A 17,327-nucleotide genomic window follows, 5' to 3' on the forward strand; every position below is an offset into this window, starting at 1 on the left:
TCACCGAGTCCGGCTTGCAACAAATGTTTTTAAATGCTCTAGTGTCAAGCCTTCAGGAGAACTGACACGGTAGCAAAACTTAACTACTGGTCGCTGCCTGGACGGACTGCCATCAGTCATGCTTTTGACGTAGGTCTGTTAGGGATCCTGATCTCACAAGTGACTCTTTTCTCTGGCACTTCTTTTGTGTCCAAAGGCTCCTTCCCTTACCCTGATGAGGAGGGTGTGTCTCTCTCCATCTGTGATGTCTGCTTTTTATGAAGGGAACCTGAGGGGCACCCCAGCCCCCACTCCTCAGGCCTAAGTAAAACTCAGTCAATAGAAGCTGTTTTCTCATCTTGACTTGTTTAATTTTTTCAACCTTAACATTAAATTTTTATTTCAATTTTTTTTTTGAGTTGAGGTCTCACTCTGTTGCCCAACCTGGAGTACAGTGATACAATCACGGCTCACTGCAGCCTCAAATTCCTGGGTTCAGGAGATCCTTCTGCCTCAGCCTCCCAGTAGCTAGGACTACAGGTGGGCGCTATCATGCCCAGATAAGTTTAAAAAAAAATTTTGTTGAGATGAGGTCTCATTATATTTCCCAGACTGGTCTCGAATACCTGGGCTCAAGCAATCCTCCCACCTTGGCCTCCCAAAGCTAATAACTCCCATGCCTGGCTAGTTTTTGATTTATTATAGAGATGAGGTCTCGCCAAGTTGCTCGGGCTGGTCTCGAACCCATGGGTTCAGGCAATCCACTCGCCTCAGCCTCCCAAAGTGCTGGGATTATAGGCTGAGCCTATAATCTAGAATATGGACTTTCTCCAGCATCACCTGGGTGCTTGTAAGAAACTCAGTATCGCTGTGTTTCAATTGATTTGAATCAATTGAAATAACAAATTAGCTGGGTGTGGTAGCGCGCGCCTGTAGTTCCAGCTACTTGGAAGGCTGAGGCAGAAGGATCGCCGGAGCCCAGCAGGTCGAGGCTGCGGTGGCCGGGAGCGGCCACTGCACTCCAGTCTGGGTGACAGAGTGAGACTCCAACTCAAAAAAAAAAAAAAGGAAAGAAAGAAACACAGTATCTCAGCCCTACCCAGACCTAACTGAATTGAAATCTGCATTTTAACGTATCTCCATGTGATTCATATGCACATTCGAATTTAGGAAGCACTTCCTATATAACCAGAATGCCATTATTGCACAAGCAACCAATAATTCGCTCATCCAGATCTTTACTGTTCTTGTCTCTTTTTTTTTCTTTCTTTGAGTCGAAGTCTTACTCTGTTACCTGGGTTGGAGTGCAGGGGCATGCTCACGGCCACCACAGCCTCTACCTGCTGGGCTCAGGTGATCCTCCCACCTCAGCTTTCCAAGTAGCTGGAACCACAGGCGCGCACCACCATGCCCACTTAATTTTTTTATTTATTGTAGAGATGAGGTCTCACCAAGTTGCCTAGGCTTGTCGCGAATCTGTGGGCTCAAGCAATCCTCTCACCTCTGCTTTCCAAATCACTGGGATTATGGGCATGAGCCATGGCGCCTGGCCTGCTCTTGTCTTTGAAAAGCACTGACAGTTAAATGTTGATTTGAATCAAATGCTTACGATCACCCACTAACTGTTGCTAAAATACATTTATTTTTTAATCATCTATTCTCTGTCTGCCTTCCCCTTCCCCGCCCTTTCCTGTCCCCCCTCTGCCAGGAGAACTCATGGATGGCCGTAGGGGCCTGGTCCCTTCCAATTTTGTGGAGCGTGTGTCTGATGACGACCTCCTGACCTCCCTCCCTCCGGAGCTGGCTGACTTGTCCCACAGCTCAGGCCCTGAACTCAGCTTCCTGAGTGGAGGTGGGGGTGGCAGCAGCAGCGGGGGCCAGAGCAGCGGGGGACGTAGCCAGCCCAGACCTGAGGAGGAGGATGCAGGGGACCAGCTCAGTCTGAGCCCCGCACCCGAGGGCCTGGGCGAGCCTCCAGCTGTGCCTTACCCCCGCCGCCTGGTGGTCCTCAAGCAGCTGGCCCACAGCGTGGTGCTGGCCTGGGAGCCTCCTCCTGAGCAAGTAGAGCTACGGGGCTTCCATATCTGCGTGAATGGGGAGCTGCGTCAGGCTCTGGGGCCCGGGGCGCCGCCCAAGGCTGTGCTGGAGAACTTGGACCTGCAGGCCGGGCCCCTCCATGTTTCTGTCCAGGCCCTGACCAGTCGGGGCACCTCCGACCCTCTGCGTTGTTGCTTGGCGGTGGGTGCTCGGGCTGGATTGGTACCCAGCCGGCTGCGGGTCCATCGGTTGACAGCCACATCTGCTGAGATCACCTGGGTGCCCAGCAATAGCAACTTGGCCCATGCCATCTACCTCAATGGGGAAGAGTGCCCACCTGCCCGCCCCAGCACCTACTGGGTCACCTTCTGTCACCTACGGCCTGGCACACCCTATCAGGCCCGAGTGGAGGCTCAGCTCCCACTGCAAGGGCCCTGGGAACCAGGAAGGGAGAGGCCGGAGCAGCGGGCTGCCACCCTGCAGTTCACCACACTCCCAGCAGGTAGGCAGGCCGGGCCCTGGTGTCCCTAACACCCAGGAGGCCAGGTGACGGAGGAAGGGGGAAACTGGCCCTATCTGTGTCACGGGGGAAGTGGCAAACTGGGCTGGTGTCTCTGGCAGGGAGTGTCTCACATGACTAGGTCTTATGTCCCCTCTCCCCTAGGCCCACCCGATGCCCCTCTGGATGTGCAGATTGAGGCAGGGCCCTCCCCCGGGATCTTGATCATCAGTTGGCTCCCAGTCACTATCGATGCTGCTGGCACCTCCAATGGCGTCCGGGTCACAGGCTACGCCATCTATGCTGATGGGCAGAAGGTATGGCCCGGGGGCTCTGCCTGCCATACCCTGGGAGTGGATATGGGTCCTTCTTTGCCATGCTCAGAAGCCTAAGCTCCCTGGCCTGGCACAGAGAGGCCTAGACCCTGTCATTTGGGCACCATGTGGCAGATTGGTTAAGAACATGGGCTTTGGCAGCACATGACGTCTTTGAAAACTGTTCCACCACTGAAGCCATGTGGCGAGGAGGATTAAATGAGATAAGGCATATCAGCGCAATGCCTGGCACCACGCTAGCTGCGCTGTTGTTGCATCCTCACACTGGGCTCTCTCAGCCTCCCCCTCCTCTCCTGTGTTCCCTTGACCCTGCAGATCATGGAGGTGGCCTCGCCCACTGCAGGCAGTGTGCTGGTGGAGTTGTCCCAGTTGCAGCTGCTGCAGGTGTGCCGCGAGGTGGCCGTGCGCACCATGTCGCCCCATGGCGAGTCGGCCGACTCCATCCCAGCTCCCGTCACTCCAGCCCTGGCTCCGGCCTGCCTGCCAGCCCAGGTCTCCTGCCCCTCACCACGGCCAAGCCCAGAGGCCAGACCACCCCTTGCTCCAGCCTCCCCAGGGCCTGGAGACCCCAGCTCTCCTCTCCAGCACCCTGCCCCCCATGGAACTCAAGAGCCCCCAGGACCCCCCCCAGCAAGCCCTCCCAGAGAGACACCGAAAGGGTCCCAAGAGGAACCTCCAGCACCTTGCTCCCAGGTATCCTGTCTGGGGGAGGGAGAAGCCGGTGCAGGCTGGGAGAGGGGAGTGGGGCTGGGCCCTTCCTCAGCATGCTCTGTTCCAGGAGGAGGCTGGGGCAGCTGTGATGGGCACCTCAGAGGAGAGGAGAGCTGGTGAGCCAACCCTGGGCAACAAGGGTCCTGGCCCTGCAGCTCCCTCACCAGCTGAGCAGCAGACAGAGTGGACTTCGGGAGAGGCCTGCCCAGCACCCTGCCCCACCCAGGGAGCACCGGCCCAGCAGGTGCCAAGTACTGAGGCAGGCCAAGGAGGAGACCCCGGGTCTGGGCTGAGGCCCCGGGCTGAGGTAGGGGGTTGGGACACACTGTGTCATCTCAAAGAATCAGAGCCTGTCTCCCGGCCTTTTGCCAGCCTAAATCTGGTCACTGTCTCTGCCTGTCCTCTGCTCTGACCCAGCTCTGATACCTTTGTCTGTGCTGTGTGTCTGTTTCTTTGTTACATTTTTCTTCCCAGATTTCTCTGCCCCCTTTGATTCCCATCCCCCTTCTCCCACCCCTGCACCCCCCATTGTGTGCACCCCTCATTCTGGACAGGACTCTTTCTCCCTCTGTCAAGGGACCCCTTTTATTGTGGCCGGGGCTGACCCCACGTAGACCTCTTGTGCTCCCTCACTGCCCTTCCCATCTCTGCTGCCTTGTTTGGTCTCTTGCAGAGGGAGGATATAGAGCTCGGGGTTCGTCTGGGGAACTCTCTTGTGGACCACAGCCGCAACTCAGACCTGTCAGACATTCAGGAGGAGGAAGAGGAGGAGGAGGAGGAGGAAGAAGAGCTGGCTTCCAGGACTTGCTCCTCCCAGAAGCAGCCTGCTGGCAATAGCATCAGGGAGAATGGGGCCAAGGTAACGGATGAGGAGAGGCAGGCGGGCCCCAGACCTCGGGCTCCGGGGCCTCCACCCCACATGTCAGCAGCTGCTCTAGCCACCACTGAGTGCCACCAACATTCTAGGTCTGAGGCCTGGGCTCTTCCTAAGCAGCAAGCAGGAAGTGGTTCAGGAGCTGCCTCGGCCCTCCTGGGGAGAAAGGGGAGGAGGAGGAGAAGCTCTTTTCCTCACCCTCTCTCTCTCCAGCTCACCAGATGCAGCGTCCTGGCCAGGAAAGCTGGTGGCATCTGAGATTTTTGTGCTGGGAGCTTCTGGGGAGGGGATGGGAGGCCTCTGCACTACAACAGGCATGACCTGCTCCCCCATGCTCCTGGCGCACAGGGGCTGGGGCCTGTCCACTTGGGTGTGTTCCCTGGTTCTTCTTCTGGCTCTGCCTGGACATGTGTGTGACTTTGGGCTAGCCACTGTCCCTCTGGTTCTTTCCTCTTGGAGGAGGCTGACGGGGGGCTATGGGGTTGCCCGTAACCCCTGCCCTCGTGTGAGGACACAGATCATAGCTCTTCTCTTCCCCACGCACCTCTCTTCCCCGCTACTGTCTACTCCCACCCTCTCCCTTCCCTCAGCCCCAGCCAGACCCCTTTTCTGAGACTGACAGCGACGAGGAGATCTTGGAGCAGATCCTGGAGCTGCCTGTCCAGCAGTTCTGCAGCAAGAAGCTCTTTAGCATCCCCGAGGAGGAGGAAGAGGAAGTCGAGGAGGAGGAGAAGCCAGAGGCAGGCCCTTCTTCCCGAGACTCTGGCCCGCCTGAACCTGCATTGCTGGGGCTGGGCTGTGACAGTGGTCAGTCCCGAGGACCTGGCCAGTGTCCCTTGTCTCCTGAGCCCTCCAGGGCCGGGGACCGCCTGGAGGACATACCAGGACTAGTTGGTGGAAGCAGCCGGAGGAGAGTAGGGGGCTCCCCTGAGAAGCCTCCAAGCCGCAGGCGGCCTCCAGATCCCCGTGAACACTGCAGCCGACTTCTCAGCAACAGCGGGCCCCAGGCCTCTGGACGACCAGGCCCCATGAGGGAGAGGGGTGGCCTCCCTGTGATTGAGGGCACCAGGGGTGGACCGGAGGCTGGTGGGAGAGGGCGGTCGGGCCCTTCCCGGAGGTGCCCCCGCGGCCAGGCCCTGGAATCTGGCCTGGCCAGCTGCCTCTCCCCCAAGTGCTTGGAAATCAGCATCGAATACGATTCAGAGGACGAGCAGGAGGCGGGCAGCGGGGGCGTCAGCATCACCAGCTCCTGCTACCCTGGAGATGGGGAGGCCTGGGGCACCGCACCGGTGGGAAGGCCCAGAGGGCCTCTGAAGGCCAATTCAGGCCCCAACCCCTACCCACGCCTCCCGGCCTGGGAGAAAGGGGAGCCAGAGCGGAGAGGCCGCAGTGCGACGGGCAGAGCCAAGGAGCCACTCTCCCGGGTCCGTGCCCGCCTCCCGCCCTGGGCAGACCCTGCCTGCTGCCGCCTGGTGGCCCTGCTTGCTGCCCACCAACCGCTCCCATTCCACGCTGCCGCCTCCATCAGCAGAGGTGGGGCCGGGCCTCCGGACTCCCTCACCCGCCTTCTCCCACCCGCATTCCACTGCTTCGCTGCTTCTGCTGATCAGACTGGGATGCACAATATTCTTGTCGCTAGTCGCCTGCTGCTGCCTTCACGAAGGGTCACCCTTTCCTCTGCGTAGCTAGTTATGGCTTCAGGACACTGACTGTGATGTCCAGGGTCACCCACCCTGATGCTGACAGGAGGTCCTCCTCTCACACGCTCCTCGGCTAAAAGCAGTCCCCTCTGCTGCACTCATCTTCCAGTGGGCTGGGGCTGGGGCCTCTCCTTCTGCCCATCCTCTCTCTGTGGACATGTCTGGGGTCGCCAGCTGGGTCCTGGTTCCAGTAGAGGAAGGCTGTGCTCCTGTTCTGCTATGTTGCTTACGCTGATGGGGCAGAGCTGGGGGAGTGTGGGCTTGCCAGAGGGATGGTGTGTCACTTTTTCCATCTGTTGCCCTCTCTTTGCAGGTAACAGAGACTGGGGAGCCCAGAGGGCAGGACAGCTCTGGGCGGAGGGACCCCCGGAAGAGAGGGACCCGAGCCCCCAGGCCAGGCACTGCTGAGCTGGGTGAGCCCCAATGGGGGTTGGGCTAGGCTGGGCTGGACTAGGCTTTCCTAAACCCTGGGCCAGAGCTCACTGAATCCCTGCCCTCTCTCCATTCATTTCCACAGTCCCTCCGAGGAGTCCCCCAGAAGCGCTGACTTACCAGGACCTACCTGTCAGGATCTTTGTGGCTCTGTTTGACTATGACCCTGTGTCAATGTCGCCTAACCCTGATGCTGGAGAAGAAGAGCTTCCCTTCCGGGAGGGTCAGATCCTGAAGGTGACTGACTCGCTATCTGGGCCCAGAGTTCCAGGCTCTAGCTAGGTCCCCCCTCCTCCTTCCTTTCTTCCCCTGGATGTACTGTTGAGTCATGGTGGAGAACACAGCTTCTAGAGCCAGATGATGGGGTTTGGACCGCGACTCTGCTGGTTCTAACTGTGTAAACTTGAAAAGATTGCCTAAGCCCTCTGGGACTCAGTTTTCTCATGGGTGAAATGGGGATATTATTTTCTACCTCACAGGGTTGTTTGTGGATTCAATGATCCAATGTACATAAGGCACTTAAACTGCCTGGTGCATAGCATCATGTAACTGTTTGCAGCTGACACTACTGTTTTTATTATTCCTTCCAATATTGATGGAAAGCTTTTTGCTGTTTCTCTGAGGTTAGGGAGATTCAGTCTGGGATGGACAGAGGAAATGGGTGAGGATGATACAGAAAGGTCTGTTTTCTCTTTTCCTGCTGACTCTGTTCTTTGCTGTTTTCCTTTTCTCCATTCCACACCTGCAAAGGAAGAGCATTCTTCTGCAGTGCCTAGTGGGGTACTTCTGGGTCTGGGGCCTGGGGGCACAGGCTGAGCTGGCCTCCTGAGATCGCTGGTCTTTGCCATCAGGTGTTTGGGGAGAAGGATGCTGATGGCTTCTACCGAGGGGAAGGTGGGGGCCGGACAGGCTACATCCCCTGCAATATGGTGGCCGAGGTGGCCGTGGACAGTCCTGCTGGGAGACAGCACCTGCTGCAGCGGGGTTATATGTCTCCAGATATTCTCCTTGAGGACTCAGGTATGACCTGCTGCTTCCCTCCCTCACCTCCCACCACCCCAGTTGCAACTCCTCTCCACCCTGAGTCATTAGTGTGTCTGGGGTGCTCCATTTACCCAGAGCCTAATAGAACCACAGAACCTAGCAGGCCTTGGGGCAGAGGATGGCCACACTCACAGGCTGGCTGCATGGAGCAGGAGTCTGTAGTTGCTGAGGGGATGGGCCTGTTTTGGAAAATACAGTGATGCTAGTGAATTTGGGGTCCTAGAGGTCAGATGGGAGGTGAAGGCCCTTGAGAAATGAGTTCAGGCACCCAAACACAGCCCTGAGAGAAAACGCGAGTCACTGTCCTACCACCTTCTGCCCCATCTCTTTCTCTTACATCTACTTGCCTTCCTGGATCAGGGAACGGTCCCTTTGTGTACGCCACAGCGGGCACAGCTGGGCCTCCTCCCAAGCCCCGCCGCTCCAAGAAAGGTGAGTAAGACTCCATTCTCCCTCAGTGGCCTGTGAGGATGTGTGTGTGGGTAGGCATGGCATTGCTTGGCTCTAGGGGGAGACCCTTGTGTGGTTTTGAGCAGGTAAAGGGAGTCAGGGCGGACTTTACCACATCTACCCCCCAAGTGGAGGATTTCGTTCGGGTGGGAACAGGGGTCAGTTCGCAGAGATCTCTGTCCCCGCAGGCACCTGACTGTAAAATCTGTGCAACCTGGTGCATGTCATTTGCCCTTTCTGGGCCTTAGTTCCCTGCCAAACCAAAGGGTTGGGTGGTTGTGCTCCCGAGCCTCCTTCTCTCCTGCATCCCTTGTGTGAGGACGAGCATCCTGCCTGCCCTGCTCTACCCCAGCCCAGGATGATAAGGGAAGGGAGGGATGGGCCTCACAGGCACATTCTCTTCACAGCTGACTTGGAAGGCCCTGCCCAGCTCTGTCCAGGTGAGGGGCCATCCTGGGACAGGGGAGACGGGAAAGAAACGGGATAGGCAACCCCTCTTGCCTCTCCCCAGGGGCTACAACTAATGGAGGGTGGTAACAGGGGGTTAACAGGGGATAGGATGGGGTGGGGGGTCTTGAGAGAGTCCTGAGTCTTCTCTTCCCTCCCCTGCAGGTCCCCTCAAGCTGGTGCCCTCTGCTGACCTAAAAGCTCCCCGTTCCATGGTGGCTGCATTTGACTATAACCCCCGGGAGAGCTCCCCCAACATGGACGTGGAGGTGAGGACCCTCAGATGGAGCCCAGTGAAAGAGGCGAGTGGCAGGACCTCTCTCGGCCTGATGCCTGCCTCTTGCTGTCTACAGGCAGAGCTGCCCTTCCGGGCAGGGGACGTGATTACCGTGTTCGGGGGCATGGACGATGACGGTTTCTACTATGTGAGAACATTGTGTGGGGGCGTGTGCACCACACTCCATCTGCCAGAGCTGGGCAGGGAGCTGGATGGGGGATCCTGATGGAAGCCTGGGGGAATGGAGCAGTGATTTGGGCCCCTGTCCTTCCCCAGGGGCCTCAGGGTCGAGGGGGCAGGGCTGGGGCCTCTTTCCTGGTCTGTCTCACCAGCCTCTTCTCCTCAGGGTGAATTAAATGGACAAAGGGGCCTGGTTCCATCCAACTTTCTGGAGGGCCTTGGGCCTGAGTCAGGCAGCCTGGACAGGGAGTCCGGAACACCCCAAGCTGAGAGCCAGGTCAGTGAGGAGCTGGGCCCCACCTCGCAGTGTGGTCTCCACCCTGCTGGTGTGGCTGTGGGGCCAGGACGGTGTTTCGGGAGACGTGTAGCAGGGTGATAACTGTGTCCAGGGTGGAGCTCCCGATTTACTGCTCAAGGGGAGCCCTGTCGGGCAGCTCTCCCCAGTATGTGTCCCTCTCTGCAGGGGGGCGATAGCTGTGTCCTTGACCCCCAGGCCATCTGACCCAGCTGCCAACACCCTGGGGCTGATGCAAGTGGGGAACCCTATGGAAAAAGACCCTCTGCGCCCACACCTCTAGCCAGTCATCGTGCCTGTTTCAGGGTCCTCCCACCCTACTGGATCTTCCTGCCTCCCAGGTGCCTTTAGAAGCCAGTTGCCCAGTCAGGCCCAGCCTCCTGGGTTCTCATTCCTAGAGTTTGCCTCTCCTTGGGTGGGTGGAGCACCATTAAGCCTCCACCCTCAGACCCCAGGGAGAGTTGAAGAGGCCAAGCCCCAACCCGAAAACCCAGGGCTTCCATGTGCAGTAGTTCTACACAGGCCATCTTGTAGCGGGATGGAAGGAGAGCACGTGGGTCTGTGGATAACCCGTCTCCCCTCTTTGTTCCCTGTTCTCAGAGAACGAGGAGGCGAAGAGTCCAGTGCTAGATGGAGATAGATATATGTAGAGAGAGCAACATGTAAGTGGGGGACTGGCCCTCTGTGTGACCCCCGCGCCCACTTGACCAAAATCAGACAAAGCACGCCTTTGTCTCCAAAGCTGGAGCTGACCTAGCTTTTCCACTTTCTTCCAGGGAAAGGGGAGGGAGATCTTGTCATGAGCCAGATTTGCTTGTAGAATCACCCCTCCCCCTCCCTGCTTCTCTTGCCTTGGCTTTACCCTGGGCAGTGCCAGCTGTCATAGGAATACATGTCATCTTATTTTTATTTTATTTTATTTTATTTTTGAGTTGGAGTCTCACTCTGTTGCTTAGACTGGAGTGCAGTGGCACGCTCATGGGTTTGACAGCCTCAGCCTGTTGGTCTCAGGCAATCCTTCTGCCTCAGCCTTCCAAGTAGCTGGAACTACAGGCATGTGCCACCATGCCCGGCTAATTTTTCTTGATTTATTGTAAAGACGAGGTCTTGTCAAGTTACCCGGGCTGGTCTTGAACCCGTGGGCTCAGGCAATTCTCTCACCTCGGCCTCCCAAATTGCTGGGATTATAGCTGTGAGCCACCACGCCCGGCCTACATGTCATCTTAGTATGTGATGTCTCATATTAGCTGATGCCTCCTATTCTATAACACGTGCAGCTTGTAGCACATTACATGGCATCCATGTTATGACTCATCAGTGGTATTATGATACTCTATGACTGTGGTATTATAATATTGTAATTGTTATTGATGACAAGATGACACTATAATGCCACTATAACAGTCTTCTCTCCTTCTGCATCGTGACCTATCAAGGGTGTCCGATGTGGATTTTACTACAACTCTCAATTTTTTCTGCTTGGAGGCTAAAAATGGGGGCCTTGAATAATTGAGATCCACAGATAACCCCAAGCCATTTTTCTCTGGGTCTCAGAAACCCCCTTCCTTTGTCTCCCCAACAACCTCCTTCTCCCGTGATGTTGTGGAAGGAGCCCCGGGAGGGTGTGGAAGGCCTGGGGCTCCCCAGGGAAAGATGCTCTGACTTCTAGGCCTGAGCAGGTCTCTTTGTGTGCAGCCCTGCCTCCTTGCCAGGGCCTTGGAGAGGAGAGGTTGGCTTTACCAGTGCACCCACTTTCCTTGTCTCTGGTTTGGGCTCTGTAACTGGTTCTGACTGGGAGCCTGCCAGGCTCTGGGCAGCAAGTGGGGGCTTGAGGAAGGGAGCGGGGGGGAAGACATGCAGGTTGGCACGAGCTGACAAGGCCATGCCAGCTACAGAAGGTGTAGGTAAGGGTGTGGGAATGTAGTTGCAGGAGACTTTCTGGTGGCTTCTCTGTTCCCCAACTCCCTGTCCTTAGGCCACTAAGGAGCACTGCTTAGGTGGGCCTGAGGCTGAGGGAGTGGCTCAGGGTTGCAGATGAAGCTAGGAGGAGATTCTTCGAGGGAGTTGATGCTCAAGGAGAGGAGTATGGCCTCCAGAGCTTATGGTGGGGGCTGAGGGATGCCCCAGCTGTGAGTCCCTTTGGGCTCTGGCCTCCCTGCAGTCCTCTGGAGCCCTTAAGGGAGATCCAGATCCCCACCCCCCTGGAGTGGTACTGGCTCCACTTCTTGACATCCTCAGGGCACTCCTTGGATGTGGGGGAAGGGCCTCCCTGGAGGGGCCAGCTGCTTTTCTCCTTTACTGGGAGGGGGATGACATGTGGGAAGTTGGGGCTCTCATCCTGAGAGACAGGTTCTGAGAACTCTTGAGCTCTGTCAGCCCAGCCCCCTGTAGAGAGAAAGCAATGGGCTTGCCTAGGGTCACAAGTGAACAAAGCAGAATGGAGACTGTGTCCCATCGGACTCCCGGCTCAGTGCTCCCTAAGTATCCTCCCACATTCGCCTCCTGTGCTCTGTGTGTCCAGGCAATGGTGGATGGTGAGGCTCCAGCTCTTGGTCATGGTTCTATGATATGGCAGGCTGCAGGCCCCTGAACTTCTAGAGAAAGGGAGGGGGAGGGGCAGGGAGTCAGGCCCTGACCTTGCCCCTTCTCTCTCACATTCCAGGACGGGGTCAGTACGACACAAGGCCCCTGGGCTCCCCTAGCCTGGCCCTGAGCCTCCATCCCTGGCAGTCCCCCCAGGATTGAACTGAGGGAGCCACAGGGCACAAGTGAGAAGGTACGGGGTCTCCTCTCCAAGGGGAAGCAACTCCTCAGGAAACTGGGCTCTGGGAAGAAGGAGTGAAGCTGTGGCCTACCCTGTGGGCAGAAGAGGTCCTTGGAGGCCCCCAGATCACTGCCCTGGCTGAGCAGGGAAGGCTCACACTCGGCCCAGAACTCCTGTTCTTCTGAGTTAACACTGTGGTACTTGGACGGGAATCACAGAGACTTGGTGAAGGTCAGAGCTGGATAAGTCCTTAAGGATGAATCCTCTAGATGGGCACCTTCCTCTGACAGGAGGGGAAACTGAGTCCCATCGTGAGTAAGTAGCCTGGCCAAGGTCAGTGAGCACCTCAATCAGAGCCAGGACTGGATTCAGGACCCGTGACTCCTGGTCCAACACCTCCTCAATGCTGTGCTAGTCCCTTCTGTGGGCCTCCCATCTCCCAGGGTCCCAGGATGGGATCCTGGAGGGAGAAAGGGGTCGTTCCCTCTGATGGCTCTGGCTATCCTGATCATGTCTTCCCTACCCTGAAGGAAAGTTTGCACTGGATTCTCCTGGAGCCCCACCTCCCCAAGGGCAGGTGGGCGGAGCCATGTATATATGTACATACTCAGTGCCTCAGTCCAGCTTCCTCCATCTCGCTACCACTGCACAGGCCCGGGAAGGAGAAAGGCCATGCCAAAGCGGGCCTCACCCCGCCCCCATCGTGCTCCACCCCTCCCTGCCAGGGCCTCCTGGCCCCTGTGTGGTTCCATCCCCAAGACCCAGGGGGCCGTCAGGCAGAAAGCAGGAGTTGGGTTTGCCTTATTTTGCTCATTGGATTCAACTTCTCTTTTGCATCATTTTCCTCTGGCCCCTGTTGGAGTCCAGGGGCTGGGGAAGAGGACAGATTTATGCAGCTATTTTCATACATTCCCTGTTCAGAGTGGGGTGGGGGAGTTCTCCACCTTTACCTTAACCATCCCATCCCCAAACCTCTACTGGGTGAGTGTTTCTTTGCATGTTTCCTTCACTGTGGTGGGAGATTGTTTGACTGAATCCCCACCCCCACCTTGGTCTCCAGGGGTGTGGAATGGTGGGAGTATTTGTTTAAAAAGACATTTTATTATAATAAAGCCTATTTTCACAAAATCTATGCTGGACTGTTCCTGGGCAAAGGACTTCTTGGAGGGGTGGGTCATGCTGGGCTTTGTATTCTTGACTTTAGAACACAGAAGTTATATCTAAAGGGTGACTGGGGTAAAAACTAATCAACACCAAGCAGCTTTTGAGTTCCTTTTCCTAAGAAGAAGTTTTAACAGCCTCCTGAGCCCTTGATCACAAGGTCAGGTATCTGAGGTTGGGGCAGCATTGTGGAGGGAGAAAGGGAACAGGAAATATAAAGGGAGAGGGTGTCAGTTTCAAGATGGTGGTGGACTGAGCATGCAATCTTTCTTCCCCTGTATCAAATGCACAGAAATAATATATGTGAGAGAAACAGGACAAACAAGCAAACACCATACATAATTCCATTTGAAAGCAAGAAAAGGGACTTTTAGTAGGTTAGAAGCAGCATGATTCTGGAAAAGGCAGAAAACAGATGGCAGATTATACTCAAACTTCGGAGCAGAGGGCTGGGTGTGGTGGCTCGCCCTTGTAATCCCAGCACTTTGGGAGGCTGAGGCAGGAGGATCACTTGAGGCCAGAAGTTTGAGATCAGTTGGGCAACATAGTGGACCCAATCTCTATAAAATTAAAAAAAAAAATTAGCCAGTGTGGTCGCATGTACCTGCAGTCCCAACTACTTGGGAGGCTCAGGCAAGAGGATCATTTGAGCCCAGGAGTTCAAGGCTGCAGTGAGCTATGATCTCATCACTGCCCTCCAGCCTGGGTGGCAGAGTGAGACACTGTCTCTAAAAAAAAAAAATAAAAGAGAGAAAAAATACCTGGCCGCAGTGACTCACGACTGTAATTCCAGCACTTTGGGAGGTGAAGGTGAGAGGATTGCCTGAGCCCAGGGATTCAAGACCTGCCTGGGCAACTTGGTAAGACCTCATCTCTACCATAAAATCAAAAAATTAGCAAGGCATGGTGGCATGCGACTATGGTTCCAGCTACTTGGAGGGCTGAAGTTGAAGAATCGCCTGAGCCCCGCAGGTTGAAGCTGCAGTGGCTGTGTGTGCCACTCTGATTGAAAACAAAAAACAAAGAAAAGAAAAAGAAAAAAGAAACTTCAAAGCAGGTGTATGTGGGAGAGTTCTGAATGATGCTCTGGGCCTAGAGGTGATGTAAACAGGGCAGAAGAGACCCCAGGGGCTACTAGCTGAAGTTTGTTGTGGGGAGCAGCCAGTTGGATTGACCATTGGTCAAGGGACAAGGTGGAAGGCATCTGCCTTTAGGTGAGAAAAGTGGAGTGGCAGCTTGGATCAGAGACCAGGAAGTACTTTAGGTGACTGGTGACACCTGGCAGGAACAAGAAGCATCACTGCCCAGGTGAGGAGCCAACAAATCGCAGCATATTTGCACTCCTCCGTCTCTCACTGAAACCCTCCCAGTCATGGCAGTTCTCACCTAGCTGTCCAGCAGGGACTCTGAATCACAATGGCGAGAAAACAGTTAAGGCTCAAAAAATAATTGAGGAACGTTAGTGCCATTAAGAAAGACAACAAACGGGAAAGGAAAAATATACTTACAAGTCAATAAAGAATTGAAGACTTTAAAAAGACTGCAGCCAGGTTCGGTGGCTCAGCCTCTAATCCTGCGTCTTTGGGAGGCTGAGGTGAGTGGATTGCCTGAGCCTGCGGGTTCAAGACCTGCCTGGGCAACTTGGCGAGACCTCATCTTTACAATAAATAAAAAAATCAGCCAGGTGTGCTAGCGCATGCCTGTAATTCTGGCTACTCGGAAGGCTGAGACAAAAGGATCGCCGGAGCCCAGCAGGTCGAGGCTGCGGTGGCTGGGAGTGGCCACTGCACTCCAGTCTGGGCGACAGAGTAAGACTCCAACTCAAAAAAATAAAATAAAAATAAAAAGATTGCAGTTATTATTGGACAGAGAAAGGAAGGAATTACATAGGTGAAACAAGAACAAATAGTTATTAAAAAGATCCCAATAGGAATCTTTGAAAATTTCAAAACTATATATTCTTGTTAGAAAAGAACTCAACATATGAGTGAAAAGCACATAGTTCATGGCTAGATAAAATTAGTAAGCTTGAAATTTGACGTGAGGAATTCTCTGAGTGCTGTACAGAGGGATAAAGAGATTAACAAAATGAAAGAAAAGTTATACATAGAGGATAGCATCTAAAGTTTCAACATCTGTTCATGAGGCAGGAGCAGAGAGGAATAGAGAGCATGGGTGATCGAATAAATAATAAAGTACATTTTCTAAAACTGAAGAAAGACACAGATCCTTAGATTCAAAGGACTTACTGCATGTGAAGCTAATAAATAAATTAGAAGCAAAGAAAAAAATTAGAAGCAACCCAATTCATTTTTTGAGACTCATATAATCCTGTCACCAAAACTAGACAAGAATAGGACAAGAAAATAATATGACAGATTTATCTTGTTTATGAACACAGTAGTAAATATTCAAAATATAGCATTAGCAAATTAAATATAAATCATGACTAGTATCATTTATCTTATAAGGCAAAAATACCTCACCATTTCTATTATTAAATCTATTCATTCTAGCCAGGCTTGGTGACTCAATCTGTAATCCCGCACCTTGGGAGGCTGAGGTGAGTGAATTGCTTGAGCCCGTGGGTTCGAGACGTGCCTGGGCAACTTGACGAGACCTCATCTCTACAACAGATCAAAAAAATTAGCCAGGCATGGTAGCGTGTGCCTGTAGTTCCAGCTACTGGAAGGCTGAGGAGGAAGGATTGCCGGAGCCCAGCAGGTCGAGGCTGCGGTGGCCAGGAGCGGCCACTGCACTCCAGTCTGGGCGACAGAGTGAGGCTCCAACTCAAAAAAAATAAATAAATAAATAAAATAATAATCTATTCATTCTATTAATATTCATTAATATAATTCACTACTTTAACAGATCAAAGGAAAAAAAACCATAGAATCACTTCAAAAGATGTTGAAAAAACATTTGATAAGTTAAAGCATCTCTTCATAGTTTAAAAATATGTAACAGACAAGAAATATAAGGAAAATAACTTAATTTAATAAAGACACCCACACATTACCTGAAATTGATTTTTAACTTGAAATTTGATGTAAGCTGTCTCAAATATTAATATGACAACTAGGATAAAAGGGAAAATTCTATGAAACAAACAACTTACCCATAGGCAGCAAGGGAAAAACAGAAGCCCAGGTCTCATCGCAAGCTGGTCTCCCAAGGCTCAGGAAAGGCATCCAGGGAAGAGGGAATCTCATCTGCATGTGTGCCTCTTGCATCGCAGCTGTAGGACCCTAGAAAGTAGTCTGCCCTGGGTTTCATACCTTGGGGGCATCAGGAAACACTGGGATAAAGCATTGCAGGACATCTTGTTTCTGGGCAGGGGGACTGGAATAGAGTCGAGGTTGTTCTGATCTGTTCCTCCCTAACTCAGGATGTTGTGTTCCCAGCAAATTCTATAGTTATTCTTAAGAACTGCAAATGAGAAAGGGGAGCTACAGTGGTCCAGGGCCTTCTGGAGAACTGGTTTACAAAGAAAAAGATCTAGGATGAGGAAAATACTGACCTTGCATCCTGCAACCTTGCTAACTTCACTTATTAGTTCCAATAGTTTGCTTTTTTGTTTTTGAGTTGAAGTCTCACTCTGTCACCCAGGCTGGAGTACAGTGGCATACTCACAGCCACCCCAGCGTTCACCTGCTGGGCTCAGGTGTATGATACTTCCATCTCAGCTTTCCAAGTAACCAGAACTACAGTCGCGTGCTACCAAGCCCAGCTAATTGATTTATTGTAGAGAGGAGGTCTCACCATGTTGCCTAGGCTGGTTTCAAACCCGCGGACTCAGGCAATCCTCTCACGTCGGCCTCCCAGGGTGCTGGGATTACAGGTTTGAGCCACCGCATCCAGCCTCTAAGAGCTTGTTTGTAGTTCTTTGGAGTTTTTCTGTGTAGACAATTATATATCATTTGGGAATAGAGACACTTTTATTTTGTCCTTTACAATTTGTATGCCATTTATTATTATTTTTTCCTTGCCTATTGCACTGGTCAGGGAATTCAGTACAATGTTGGATAGAAGTGGTGAAAGTAGACATCTTTGCTTTCTTTCTAATATTTGGGGGAAAGCATTCAATTGTTTGCCATTAAGAATAATCTTGGCTGAGATGTTTGTTTTTGTTTTTGTAGATG

At 53.6% G+C, this 17,327-nt stretch overlaps 1 protein-coding gene across 2 annotated transcripts; it reads left to right on the plus strand.

The window, feature by feature from the left end:
- The first annotated feature begins 1,691 nt into the window (after positions 1–1,691).
- Positions 1,692–13,155, plus strand: LOC103266719 (peripheral-type benzodiazepine receptor-associated protein 1-like). 2 transcript variants are annotated; one of them, XM_008064349.1, is made up of 16 exons: positions 1,692–2,518; positions 2,681–2,832; positions 3,166–3,543; positions 3,629–3,868; positions 4,235–4,420; positions 5,026–5,859; positions 6,449–6,548; positions 6,653–6,804; positions 7,419–7,587; positions 7,972–8,043; positions 8,469–8,501; positions 8,674–8,777; positions 8,862–8,933; positions 9,132–9,242; positions 9,861–9,922; positions 11,923–13,155. In XM_008064349.1, exons 1-15 carry the CDS (start codon positions 1,696–1,698, stop codon positions 9,888–9,890), a joined length of 3,456 nt encoding a protein of 1,151 aa, XP_008062540.1. In that variant the 5' UTR covers positions 1,692–1,695; the 3' UTR covers positions 9,891–9,922; positions 11,923–13,155. The 2 variants fall into 2 exon arrangements, with proteins under 2 accessions (XP_008062540.1, XP_008062541.1); XM_008064350.1 differs by having other exon boundaries at positions 7,999–8,043.
- The last annotated feature ends 4,172 nt before the right edge of the window (positions 13,156–17,327 follow it).

This window comes from Carlito syrichta, unplaced genomic scaffold (genome assembly GCF_000164805.1).
Source record: "Carlito syrichta isolate Samal-C Ts95f unplaced genomic scaffold, Tarsius_syrichta-2.0.1 Scaffold307323, whole genome shotgun sequence".
In the NCBI taxonomy this organism is placed as follows: Eukaryota; Metazoa; Chordata; class Mammalia; order Primates; family Tarsiidae; genus Carlito; species Carlito syrichta.